Source organism: Condylura cristata, unplaced genomic scaffold, assembly GCF_000260355.1.
Source record: "Condylura cristata isolate star-nosed mole 26May11 unplaced genomic scaffold, ConCri1.0 scaffold00001, whole genome shotgun sequence".
Lineage (NCBI taxonomy): Eukaryota > Metazoa > Chordata > Mammalia > Eulipotyphla > Talpidae > Condylura > Condylura cristata.
Window position 1 is genome coordinate 19765726 of NW_004567102.1, and position 14492 is coordinate 19780217.

Sequence of the window (14492 nt, forward strand, 5' to 3'; positions counted from 1 at the left end):
GGTGCAGGGATTAAAGTCTCAGCACTATCAAGCTATGGCCAATCTTTGCAGTCTGAGTTCGATCCTGGCCAGGGAGCTGACCCATATGGCACAGCAGACCTCTACTATCTCACCCACAGCTCCCTCTGCAGTGTACTTCAGTGGATCCGCCTGTTCTGTTCCCCACTTTGTGTCTGTGAATCCTTCCACTCCCCTCCCCCACACCTCCAGCCTACACACCAGTGCTGTCTGCACAAATAAGTAAAATAAATCTAAGAAATAATAACTTAAAAAAACTTATTTACATCATACCACCTAAATTCAACTACAATCCTATGAAACAGCTATTTTTCTAAATTAAAAACTATTTAATGTTAGCAAATTTCATATGGTTCAACTACTGCTTTACATAAGGAGTAATTTATACAAAATTTACTTTAAGAACGACTTCTAGTACTATCTGCCAAAGAAATCATATGACTGAACCATCCACTACGGTGACACACATTTTAAGAATTTTAAGGCATTCTAACTTTCTACTTTTGATAATGTTAGATCAGCATGTGGATTAGAACTAAAAGAGTCACTTGCATTTATTTCCCTATATGAGCCAGGCAACATAGTCTGAGAGGCAAGTATTTTTCATCTTATTATACTAATGAGGACACAGCCTCGATGGAGGTTTGTCCTGTATCCTTGGTTACACAATTAGTAATTGTGCCTGAATCCCAAGCCAGACATTTTACCAAGGACACCTGTTTTTGAGGGTTGTGACCTTACAGCCAAAGTTAAAGGCAATCTTTTTTAGAACACAAGTTTACTTGCTCCAGTTTTAAACTGTGCTTATTTCTTTAAAAATTACATCAGTTATAGCCACCTCTCTGGTAACTTACTTGAGGAAAGAATTCCATCAATAAATTCTTGTCGAGTTATTTTCCCATCCTGATCTTTATCAATTCTTCTGAAGAAGTCCATCACTCGAGATTTCTTGTGATTCATCCACCGCATGTATTTTTTGCGCCAGATATCAAAATCGAAGTTAGCAAATTCCTTCAGCTGAAAAGAGCAAAAGGTATTTCAGTTGAATTAATGCTTAAATTATAGCTTACTCTACAGGAAGATTTTTAAATGATTTGCTAAATAATTTCTAAGTATCACACATCTTTCCCACTTTAAAAAAAGGTATGACCTTGTAGAAGGAATTCCGAAACATTTCCCCGTTAAGTTTAAGTTCATTATTGTCACTGAGTTTTCTTTACAAAACTCCTCAAAAAGTCAAAGTAAACATACTTGCAGATCGCCAAAGTACACAGGCCTATTCAACAGCACTCGTCTAATCTCTCTGATAGTGTTCTCTACTCTCTTAGCTCCTCTTGACATCTAAAAAGTTCCCAACTTTATAATCTGAAACTGTAAATATGAGTTATAAATTATTCTATTTGCCAGGTTAATACCACCAGTAAACATAAGGTCAAGCTGGATCTTTTTCTAAGTCAGCTTCTGATTATGTTAAAATACATTTTGACTTCGATTCCATATCTAAGTCCCAAATAGCAATTTTTCCCCCAGAAGACACATATACTTGTGTTACTAAGTTTAGAAAGAAAATAGAAAGTATGCTTATTATCAGAAAAGTTAATAAATCAAGATTTGGGGAGAGTATTTTGATGCATACAGACAGATAAAAATAAGGTAATAAGTATATGAGTTTTCTAACCTCTTCTAGTCTGTCCAAGGCATCATTAAGCTTCCTTCTCCTTTCCAGTGCAAGGAGCCAGACTTGCTGCCACTTGCTGACCAATAAGTTGACCCTAGGATTCTTGGTTTCAATTTGTGTCTGTGATCCAGAGGGATACAAGCTTGATGCTGGAAAGCGTTTTCCTGTTAAAATATAACTCTTGTTAATACGGCAAAGTTTCCAGGGTTCTGAAAATATGTTAAGGCTTGGCCTTAATTGATTTTAGCTAGAACCAAATCAACTTAAAATTACTGGGTATAAAAGTAAAAATATCCCAATTTAGATGATGTATAATGTTGAGTACCAAATGTGTCTTACCTATTAAGGTTCATATGCTAGTCACAGAACTTAGAACTTTTTTTTTTTTTTAAAGACTTACTTATTTGTACATACAGAACTGGGGTACAGGCCAGAGGCTCAGAGGCAGTGAGAGGCTTCACCAGAGACAGAGTGGGGATCAGAACAGGCAGATCTACGAAGTACACTGCTGAGGGGAGCAGCGGGCGGGTCAGGAGAGGTCTGCCACGCCATGTGGTCACCTCCGGGGCAGGCGGGAAATCAAACTCATGCGGAAGTGGCTTTAGCTTCTCAGTGTAGTGCTTTAACCCGCTGTGCCACCAGGGAGGGCTGAGAAACACATCTTAATGGGAGCATTTAAATACTGGGGAGTTTTTTCAATAAATTTATGCTTAAAATCAGTTTTATGCATAAACCAGTGTTATTTCAATAGCAATGAAGCACCTTATGATCCTTCTCTTTGTGAAGGCATAATAAAAGAAATCTCCCAGGCAGTGAGATGCATCTAAGACTCAGTTACAGCACACCCAGCTGTCCTTCTTAGAGAGTATGGCTGGATGGAGGGCAGCAGAAGTTGGGAGACACTGGGTAGTTATTAGAGTCAGAGCAAATCCCCACTTGAATATGGAAGTGTGTGTATAGAATCCCAGTTTTCATCCAAGTCCATTTTTCACTGAGATTTGTGTAATCACATACCCCAACTTAATGACTTACTTAAGTTTTCTCCATCTTTCTGGCAATTTTTCACAAATTTCTCAGTTTTACAAAACAATGATCTCTGTAATTTTCCTTATCTAATTAAGTAAATAAATGTGACCTAGAAAAATGAGTGGCCTAGCATCATGCAGGAAATTAACATCCAAGCTGGGAGTTGCCAAGAACTCCTAACCCAAACCCCCCATCCTTCCAAGGGCTACAGAAAGACACCAGCAGCTAATTTTCATTGCACATTCTACATATTTAGAAATATGGTACGCACTGCAAAAGCATTAGCTCTCAACCTTTACTATAATCCAATGACTTTGTAATTACCCCATTTTACAGATGTGGAAATTAGAGCTCAAAGAGTTAAAGTAACTTGTCCACTGCTACATTTTCCAGCCAGTAAGGGATGGGGATGGCCAAGGAGTCTGTCTCCAGAGTCTTAATAACACATTTTTACCTTTACCTTCGTGTTTATCACGGTATCTATCCTACAGTTGTAGAATCATGCTTGTTTTTTTTGTTTTTTGTTTTCCATTTAGGTGCCACTCAGAAATAAACAAAATGTGTCAATATGATATAAATTGTGCTTCTTTTAAAATCTTCTCCTAGACAGTTCCATTATTTATAATATAATTTCTTTGGGTTAAGGTAATACTTCTGTGATATTCAGCTTTCAGGTTATTTATGTAGTAAATGCAAAACAATACAAATCAGAGAGTGATGATCTGTTCTTGTTATAAATTTTCCAATTCTAGTTAATCCAGAAGATATACTTTAAGCAAATAAAGTTACCTATGGCTAAACTAGCTCTATCTGTTTATTTTGAATAAGCTGATATATTCTTGAACCTGTGTGTTCTTTCAAGAAATCTTTAATGAAAGTGTTCAAGTAGAATCAGTAATGCTCTCAGATTTCAACTAAAAATAAATAAATAAATAAAACTTCCATTCTTATCCATTTAATTAAAAAAAAAAAAATTAGCCACTGCTTACTTCCTGCTCGTCCCTTATCCAAGACTGGAATATGGGACTGTAGTGAAGAAGGATCAGCTGCTCTCCTCTTATAGGTCTTGGTAACTTTATCAACATCAGGCTGTTTTCTGGTCATTTCTTCCATGAAGGCCTTAAATGAAAGAAATGATGTCAATTAAGAAACAGTATACTAGAGATAACCAACTTGAGATATGAACTAAAAACAAAAGGTTAGAAGAGCTTATGCTGTCAAGATTATGTCTGAAAGTGAGTAAATCATTGTTTTAAGCTCCAGAGGGGGAAAGAGCTAAGCCATTATAACATAGTACTTACTCATTTCAAAAAAAATTTACAAATGTTATAGCTGGTAAAGGGAATAAATTAAAAACAAAGTAACTGGTTTTAGAGTGAAGACCTTCAGGTAGTTGTAAGTAATATAACTTGTCTGTACACCACACAGGTTCAACCTCTTCCTCAAGACTCTTAAATTGAGTATTTGTCTGCAAAAGAGTTCATTAACTGGGAAGGTCTCCAGACTTTTTTGTGACATATTGCAATGACTTATTTGAAAATATTTAAGATGATTTTGATATTCAGTAACACAGAGAAGCCACATTAAATGTGGATATATTTAAAATATTCCTATTAATAAATGTGCTACACCCAAGAGGGCAAAATTTTAAAAAGTTTGACTCTCTTGTTATTTCTTACCTTGTTTCCTTGGGTTTACTATATTGCTGACTAGATATCCCTGCAACTGGAATATGCAGCAAAGGCAGAAATGAACATGAAATAATATTTCTGGACTATCTGTCACATTATTAGAAAAATCTTCATCAGTTTGGTACTCTGATCACAGAGAACATGGTCTGTGACCATGTAATTATATTAAAATACGGCTATTATAAAGATGGATCTTCTATACTTTTATTAAAATAGCAATTGTTCACTTTTTGACCAAAGAAGATGACACTTAATGATTCTTTTTGTAAACATACATTAAACAAAATAACAGGTAAACATATAAATCAAAGTTAGTGTGATGCCCATTACGTCATATACTTAAAACAGGTAGCATAGACAGGAGTAGTTTTTTTTCTGAGATGATGATATGTTCCTTTGTTGATATATCTAAATTACTGATGGTCATCTTGTGGGATGCTTAGCAGCAGACAGTAAAAAACCAAATACAGAGCAATAAAACAATGTTCCAGTTGAAGCTAGGGAGTGAGAGAGATTGCCAAAAGAGGGAACGAAATGAAAGGAATGGAGAGTTGACATTTACAAAGCAGAGGTGGAGCAAGGAGCCAATCTGAGACAGTGCCACATGAGTACAACTTCAGGGAGGCTGTAAAGGAAAGAATGTAGGGAAGCTGACAGAGGGAGAGGCGAGACCATCAAAATAAAATAATTGTACAGAGAGATGTTTTCCAGCAGTGGTTCTATTAGAAAACCAGTTGCGGAGTGTGTTTGAGGAAGTGAAGGTACCAAGTACAAAACAATTTTTCAAGAATGGCAGTGGAAGAAAGAAAATAACTGAGATGACAGGGTTTAGGATTCTATTTCCTTTACCTGGTGCTCTGCAATGAGGGCTTTCACTTCTTCAATCTCCTGGGGGATGACTTCTTTATCCTTATCAGTAAGTGTAGTTTCAGCCCATTGCAGCCAAGCCAACAGAGCTTCCAACAATTCCTGCTTGGCCACAAGTCCAGCCAGGGCACTTGCTAATCTCTGCTGATGTTGTTTAGCCCAGGCTAGCACCTGTTGGAGAAACAGACACTTGTCTAAATGTCTTTCATTCGAGTTAATATTTCAGTTCATGTAAAATAACACAATTTTAAATGTAAATTAGGATCATCCTGGGCTAGAAAATAACACTTCTAGTCTTTTTAGATCCCATTATTAACACCAGACTCAACTTGTGGGGGATGTGGGAGCCATGTATGAAGCCTGTCACCTTTGAGGTTGAGATATACCTAAGGCTTCCTTTCACTTTCTAACTTCAGTTCAACTATGAGTTCCCTGGAGATCATGTCTGCTTACTCCACAGAGCACAGAGTGGACATAAAAAATAGCTCAAAGATACGAAATACGGAATTTATTCACCTCAAACATGCATTTCATTCCCCAAACACATACAGCTCTGAATGCTGTTCAACCACTGGACTATTCAGCAGAGGGGAGTAGGGGTAAGTTATATAAAGAACCAAATAGTCTCCTTATCAGTTTCAGGGACAGAGCTGTAAAACTTCTTCACTTTTTGAAAAAAAGGTGGATTGCAGAGACCTGTAGTACCACAGGAAAAGTATTCACAGAAAAATTGTTTTGTGCAGAGGCCCCAGGTTCCCACAGTCATGCAAGCATCTTTACTGCCGAAGTTTCCCACACTCCCTGACACTCCCAACTACACTGCTCTAAAGATGACCTCAGACACACTGACCTCCTCAAACCTGGCTCTGATGATTGTTATCCAGTGCTTAATGGTGGTGATGGAGTCAGGGTGGCAGATGGCCAAAACAGCGTCTCCCATGCTGGTAGCTTTATTGAGTGCAGCTCGTTTTTCTTCCAGTTTTTTCATGAATTCCTACAACAGAAACAAAGGCTTCAATTAGCTGCTGGCACCAGCTGAAAACAAAACTCTGGTGACGTTCATTTGACCATCAGAGCTAAATAAACAAACAAGAACCTCAATTGGCTTATTCACAGCTGGAAATAATTCACTAGTTGTAGAATTAAGAAAGCAGGTACAACAGTAGGAAATAGTACTTTCCAATATGTAACCCAAAATACAAGTCTAGGGTAACTGGGAGTGACAGGAATACCAGAATAGAAATTATACTTAGTGTAAAATATTCTAATAAATAAGCAAGGGAAGGGACTTAATATTTAAAATTGCATTAACTGTGGCAGGAAAGACAGAAATATGTAGCCAAAAGTGCCAAGGAAGGGTGAAGGCTGGGTAAGTAAGTATAAATGTTTGGAGGGTGAGTGAGAGGGCCAGATGTCTCATCAAGATTGTTGAAGGAGGCTGGAGCAAGCAGACCTGACAGAACACTGGCCTGTAGAACAGTCCCTTTCAAAGGTCAACAAAGAGCCACTCTCTGCATTGCCAGGATGAATAAGCACCAGGCTTTTGAATCAACCTTTCAACAAATGCCTCATATAAATAACTGTCTTTTTAACCTTTAGAACTGCATCCACAAATGCATATATTATAGAACTCTGAAAGTGTGTTTAAAGACACAGGGCCTGTACCTTAAAAAAATGTGACATGTTTCTAAACCTCACACTGAGTATCAAGCATGCATAGACATACCAATCTATTTGGACCCTGCACTAGGACTGGCAGGATGCTAGAGGCTGCAGACATGACCACCATTACGCTACACATGTCTATGTGACCGAGTGATTATTTTAAAATACTGGTGCTAACTACATGTACTTCTGTTTTTACTCTCTGAGGTGTTTTTGTTTCATACCACCTATGCTGGCATTTTACTGTGTTAAAAGTATTTGTTTACATACACATCTGGTAGATCTAAGGTCCACAAGAGCAAAAGACTGTCTTGTTATTTTGTGTTTCAGGACTAAACAAATGCTTTTAACTTTTTTATTTACACACTTACTGCTATGGATCAAGGTTCAATTAACAATATATTCTGCTTACATGACCTACTTTTTAAATATCATGACCTACTTTAGAAAATATCTTACTTGCCCCCATATAGGCCCTCTTTAAGTGAAAGAAAAAATTAACTTTACTAGGAAGAAAATGTCAGAGGTTAACAGCTGACTGTTTAAAGACAGATGATCTGATCATTTGCTACAGTAAGAGCTGCTGGATTCTAACCCAAGAACAGTTAGGGCCCAGCTCAGGAAGTTGTGGACCAGACTATCAACTACCTCTGCTACATATGTGCTTTTCTGGGCCTATCTCAGTGCCTCCTTAGAGATTTACACTCACATGTGAAACTTGCCGTTTTTAGAACCTGAGTTAGACTGAGCAGTGTATAATCCTGGGACTAAGAAATTAAATATTTTGTTTTTCTTATATTTGTGTATGTAAAAGGAAACATGAGGTAAAAAAGAATAATGTTATGGTACTGTAAAGGGGCCCTAAAATTATATGTAATTACATGATATATACAGTAATTTTTCCTACTCTGGATGCTTGCTCTCCTGATACATCTTGGGGTTTCCTGGACTGTTGTGTAGGGTGGTGATACTACAAGTGAGCTCCTTTGTGTAGAGTGGCAGATTTGCACCCCGGACTTCGAGGGGCCACTCTGAGACCCAAATGCAGTGTTAGCAGAACTCACTGCCAACAGATGACTGGCCTATAATAAGATAGTGTAAGCTAGACTTTCAACGTATTAATTAAATTGAAAAACTGCAATAAATCTGATGTAATTTTTCTATTCCTATATTCTACCTTTATTATTGGTAAAATTTGATTCCTCTAGATGTCATACAAACTCACATTATTGTATTAATGACAAGGCAATATTTAATTGCCATAAGTTAGGCCACCAATCACTAAGTGAATATAGTCATTAAAATGACTTAAAATAAAAAAGTCTATAGATGACAGTGTATGCTACACTAGAATTAGTGATGTATTTTTAACTTTACCTTAAAATATCAGGTTATTTAATGGTACTAACCAGATCTTTTAAAGTTAACCAGAAAATGTCTTAGGGAATACTGATGATATACTGATACCAATACCACACTGAGTGTTAGCATTACAAATTCCTAACTTTTACAGTCAGAGTTTACAAAGTATCTGCTAAGTGATCCGGACCCTTTTTAAAGGAGTTTGTTAGTTCTATGCCTTGTTATAGAAAAGATCTTGACCTACACATTCAGTGTCCAGATTTTTACCTAGTTAATTCTTCAGTACTATATCTACTTATACAAATCATTTTTTAAAAAGATTTATTTATGTATGTATACAGAACTGTGGCACTGGCCAGAGGTGCAGGAGCAGTGAGAGGATTCAGTAGAGACAGAGCAGGGAGCAGAACAGGCAGATCAATGAAGTATACTGCTGAGGGGAGCAGTGGACAGACATGAGAAGCCTGCTGCGCCATGTGGTGCCTCTCAGGCCTGGGTTTCCAATTCTCACTGAAGCAGCTGAGGCTAGCTTGCAGTGCTGTGTCCTGACCCATTGTATCGCCAGGGAGGCCCTAAATTATGAATTTTACGATGATTTGTATAGGTGCAACATGTTAAAGCACAGGACTTCTGAGAGGACCACAGCCACTTCATGCAAGTTCAATCCCCACCCCAGAGGTGATCCACATGGCACCACAGACCTCTCCTGTCTTGCCCACTGCTCCCCTCAGCAGTGTACTTCATTGATCTGCCTAGTCTGCTCCCCACTCTGTCTCTGGTGAAGCCTTTCACCCCACCACTGTACTCTAGCCTATACCCCAGTACTGTATGCACAAAAAAATAAATCTTAAAAATATAAAACATAGCAACAACAACAAAAAACAGGTTTAAAAATAAAATTTGGAAACCAGCTATTAAATTACTTGTTTGTCTTGCATACAAAGGTTAAAATTATTAATTTACAATTCTAATAGTGTCAATTTTAAAATGTCAGACTGCTCATTAAGGAAATTTCATCTTTGAAATGCATAGAAAAGTACAACAAAATTGACCTATTTTGGTCAGACACCAAATAACTCGCTAGGAAAATCAATGTTTCCTATAGCTGGGAAACATGTGACTAATTTTAGAATAATCACCCCTTTACAAAGAAAATATAGAAAGATAGCTCTACATAAGTATACAGGTACCTGTGGACATACCTATGTAAGGAAGGCAGATACAGAACGAGTCTCAAATGCATCAAACCTTTAATTACTTTTCAGGAAGAAAATACTTATCGTTTCATTTTTCTCATTTATAACTCACCTTATGCTGATCAATGAGAGTCCTGAGAGCGTCCTCATCATCTGGGAGAACACCATGGAAACGCAGGGTCTGTTCCGCCTCTGCCAGCCACTCCAAGAGGGTGTGCACCACCGAGTGAAATTCTTCTGCCTAGCAGTTCATACACATGCCCCCCAGAAAGATCCCCCAATAGGTTTGTTAGATTTCTCTGCTCAATGAAAAATATTTTAATTTAAATCGATTAATCCTATGCAATATTTCCATTAAAAAGACAAAGATGCATGATGTTACATTTTGCAAAGATGTATGGTGTTACATTTTGAAAGACCTCTTGAAGAGCAAAAAGACCTAAGTGATAAATAATTCACCATTTTAAAATCTAATTTTAGATGAATGGCAACCATCATTATACACTCAAGTTGAGAAATGATTCAAGCAGCACTTCTGTGTGCAAATTAGAACCCTCCCTCTGGGTCTATCAAATTCCTGGGGACAGTTAGGGGGAAGGATCAGGCCAGTTTCCTTCTTCATGACTGTCTTGGTCAAGAAATGAAAAGTCCTACACAGCTTTTCATGACAGCAGGGCTTGCTGAGGCTTCAATACCCCTCTCCCTATACCCAGCTACACTGGAGAGGGCTTTACCTGACGCAGAGCTGCTTCTAGCCGTGTTTGTTTTGATATAGAGAGTGCACACACGGTCTCCCAACGTGTGCTTAATTCTTGCATCTGGACTTGGACCCAGGAGGAGTCGTCTCTGCTACCTTCTATGAGCTCTCTGGCCGAGCGCTTCAGGGCCTGCACGCTGCTGGTCCTCTTCCCCAATTCTTTTTGGAAGACCTAAGACAACCATATTTCTTTAATTAATTTTCAATTACAAACCCAAACAGTAAAACACTGTTTGAAATGTATATGTGTGTATGTAACCTCATTCACAGATCTCTGAAATGTACAGTTTAATAACACATATTTTCTGCAGAATTTTAAGAGGAACACACAGACTTGTATAAATTTTAAGAACAACAGTCTTATATAAATTCTGCAAATAAACTAATTTTCAAAAGAGCACAATGAATTTAAATAGTGGTCACCATTTTAATCCCAAGGAAAAAAAGTAAAGCAAAACAAATTCCTTTTTTCCTACGATACTGTAATATGGTGTTCCGAATTCCTCCCAAATCATTAGTGTAATTGCCAAGTAAGTTGCTGGCCACTACCATACTCTTAATTAGTGAATATATCTAAGGACTAACAGTTAACTAAGCAACCCTTAGGCACTCATGGGGTTCCTAGAGATTAATGGTGGGGAATCACACAGGAAGTTGGCACATAGTACATTTTCTCCTGTAGTGTGCTTCCATCCTTCACAGTATCCTGAATATCAAATTTTAGGCACTTACATCCATACTGTCATCTTAAAGGTCTTTTTTTTTTTTTCCCCTGCCTACTTTAGATGGACTTAGATGTGCCAGGAATTAAATTGGCTTCTTTTATCCACAGTCTTAGTACAAGAAACAAACCCATGGCACTTCATTTCTGCGCTAAAGTATGCATAAGCAAGGAGATCTTTCAATAACCTTATGTTCAGAATAAAGTTATTTTTCTAAAAAGTCACTATATATGAATATTACCAAGTACGTTTTATAATCCATGGCTTTCAAGTTATGATATGCAGATACGCATTAATGCATAGTTTGATAATTTTTTGTTGATTTTCCTCTACAGTTTTACACTAGATGTGCCTGCAGATAGACTTACACAGACACACACAGATGCACAAACACATGCATAGAAGGCACAATGTCTAAATAATCTATCTGTGGTAGAATTAACCCAATAGTTCTGGGTAGACTTTCCAATGTACTTTGTATACTTAAACTTCTTCGAGCCTTCCAATTGTATTACTAATGCAGAATGATTATTTATTCTTGATGACCTTTAATACATAAAAAAAAAAACTGGCAAGTGCGTAGGGGAGTAAATATTTAGACAGTGAGCTTATAAAAATGGTATTTATGTAAAAAGTAACATCATGCTATTTATTAATCTTTGAATGAATGCCAGGGAATGGGAACGTTTGTATCAATTACACAAAAAAACATTTGTCTTAATATAGGCAAAGCAACCTAATTTTTAAAAATTTTTAATTCTATAGGCCTAATCAATGTTCTTTACTTTTTCTTATCTTTTCTGTTAATATTTAAATGTACTAAATTCTCTTAAGTGGACATAAGGTAATAGAACCAGAAAAGGGGCAATAAATATGTAAAAGGGCCATATTTAAAAAGGAACAGGCATGATCAAAACAGAATAATCACAGAAATAGAAAGTGAATATTTTAAAATGAAATAAATTTTCTGAACTCAAAAATTACAGAGCAAATACAACATAAATTCAAATAGTGTTAGGTGTGTACATAAAGTCAACTCAATTCATGAACTAGTGATGTTGATATTCTTTATGTTAAAATGCAGCATTTGATCCTAATTTAGTATTAGCTGAACATCTCAATTATTCCATTTGAACAACAGTTTAACATACATATCAGGAAACCAATGTTCTTGAAATAAATCACTCATAGCATGTGCTGTTGTCTTATAAACTACTGCAGTTTAACATGCAATGTTAATACAGCTTATAAAATAGAAAAGCTCAGTGACTACCCTGAGAAAGAAATCCTATATTGAAATCCTGTATTGTCAAAATGTTAAAAAAAGATATAAAGTAATGCTATTTCATTAATTTAAAAGAAAACAAAAGTTGGCCCTCCCGGGTGTCACTAGTTAAAGCACAGCACTATGGAGCTATCTGCTGTCACTGCCGCATGAATACTATCCGCAGTCAGGGAGCTGACCACATGGCACAGACCTGTCTCGCCTGCTGCTCTCCCCAGCTGTGTATTTTAGTAGACCTGCCTGCTCTGCTCTCCACTCTGTCTCTGGTGAATCCTCTCACCACTCCCCATACCTCTAGCCTGTACCCCAGTTCTTATATACATAAAAAAAGAAAAGTAGCTGCCCATAGGTCATGTCTCAAATGTTTATCCCTAAGCAATGACAGATCTCTAGATCACTGAAAATATTTTTAAATTATATTACATACTACTTTAGTAAAGAACAAAATATAGTGAAATATTCTTGAAAGCTGTTATATAGCACCATAAAGTTAGTTCACTTTTCAACTTCTAAAAAGGTTTTAGATCTGGAGGTTAAAAACAAAAGTATCACATTGACACTCATAACATCCCTGTTCACTTGTAGAGTTGCTTCCTGATTCTGCTCAAATGTACAAATATTTCCTATGAAAGACTTATGCAGATAATTAAAAGGCTAAATTAAGTGCTTGCAGTTCTCTCTATACTCAGAACAATCAAATGAAATCTAGTAAAATGTCCCAAATTACAATACCTTATGGTTATCGATCAGATTCATCACTAAGTCAATATCTCCATGGACAGGCTGATCTTCTGCCAGTTGGGGTTCAACTCTATATAACCAGTCAATGAGGGCCTGCAGGGCATCTGTGAACTGTCCAGAAAATAACAGGGCTTCTTCCAATTTGTTCTGTCTGGAGAAAAAAAGGTGGGGGAAAAAATACCTGAGCAACCAAAAAAAAAAAACCCCACCTCATTTTTCTGTACACCCAAAATTCACTTTGGAAGGCTAAGCAGTATTTGCAAAGAAAAAAAAAAAAAAAACAGTATTTTGGGCTCTCCCTGGTAGCGCAATGGGTTAAAGTGCAGTGTTCTGGAACCATCTGCAGCCACTGTAGCACAGATTTATCCCCAGCCAGGGGGGTGACCCACATGGTACAGCAGATCTCTCGTGCCCCCATTACTGCTCTCCTCAGTGGTGTATTTCCTTCAATCTGTTTGTTTTGCTCGTGCTTTGTCTCTGATAAATCCTCCCACCTGCACCTCTGCCTATACTCCAGTTCTTGTTGCATACATAAATAAATAAATATTTTCATTAAAAAAAAGAAAAATAACAATGTGTTGGCATTTGCTGTTGTTTCTTTTCTTTACCTTAGGAAATAGCAAGGACTTAAGGTTTTCTTTTTTATATTCCTTTAAATACTTGATGTAATTTCAGAATTCCCTAATTATCATCTCTAGGAAACACACTGAACCCTTACTTTCATCATAAAAATATGCCTTCTTATAAAAATTACTTTTAACAAATTACCATACAGTAAACTTTTGGGGGGTATTCAGTTCTATGAATTGTAACATAAGCATAGATTTGTGTAACCATCAGCACAACCAAAATACAAAATAGTTCTACCCCTCAAAAGATTCCACCATGCAATCTTTTTATAGCCACAGGCCACCTCCATTTTTAACTCCAGGTATTAATCACAGATCCATTACAATTACTATTGTTGATTTTTTTAACATGTCATATAAATGACATCATTTATATGATATAAAAAGCATGCTAGCATTTTGTTAAGATTTAAAAAAAATGCATACTATAAAAATTTATTGTGGCACATCTGGAGCTGAATATGAGGTCTATTTAATCTCAACAGTAGTAACAGTAAGAAGACTAGGATTCACAAAAAATCTAAAAACATTTATTAGAAAATATGAACTCTCCTGTTCTATCTTGTGAAACACTTAACATTTTGAAGTAAGTCTCAGGCCTTTGTAGTTGGAGTGGAAAGAAGTGCCGGGCTGTTGGAACAGGAATCAGATTATCAGGACATTGCAAGTCACACTAAGGAATAGGTATTTTAGCTCATTTCCAATTTAACTCTCTACAGGTATGAACTAGGAGAATGATTACATCCTGTTTACATTTTTAAAAGTCTGCTCTGGTAGTTATATGGAAATTAGATTAAAGACAACAAGCAGGCCAGGGATAAGGGTGGGGGTGGGTAGAGAAAGCAGTTGTATAGT

General features: G+C 36.8%; 1 protein-coding gene across 8 annotated transcripts in view; it reads right to left on the reverse strand.

The window, feature by feature from the left end:
- Positions 1-14492, reverse strand: part of DST (dystonin) — a 408501-nt gene that overhangs the window by 12405 nt on the left and 381604 nt on the right. For all 8 annotated transcript variants that reach the window (XM_004673588.2, XM_012720777.1, XM_012720771.1 and 5 more), the window contains 8 exons: positions 13000-13159; positions 10238-10432; positions 9616-9744; positions 6131-6274; positions 5263-5451; positions 3712-3841; positions 1697-1860; positions 873-1035 (listed from right to left, as the gene is read on the reverse strand). In XM_004673588.2, the coding sequence (XP_004673645.1) occupies positions 873-1035; positions 1697-1860; positions 3712-3841; positions 5263-5451; positions 6131-6274; positions 9616-9744; positions 10238-10432; positions 13000-13159 (1274 nt within the window). The remainder of the gene's footprint in view (positions 1-872; positions 1036-1696; positions 1861-3711; positions 3842-5262; positions 5452-6130; positions 6275-9615; positions 9745-10237; positions 10433-12999; positions 13160-14492) is intronic.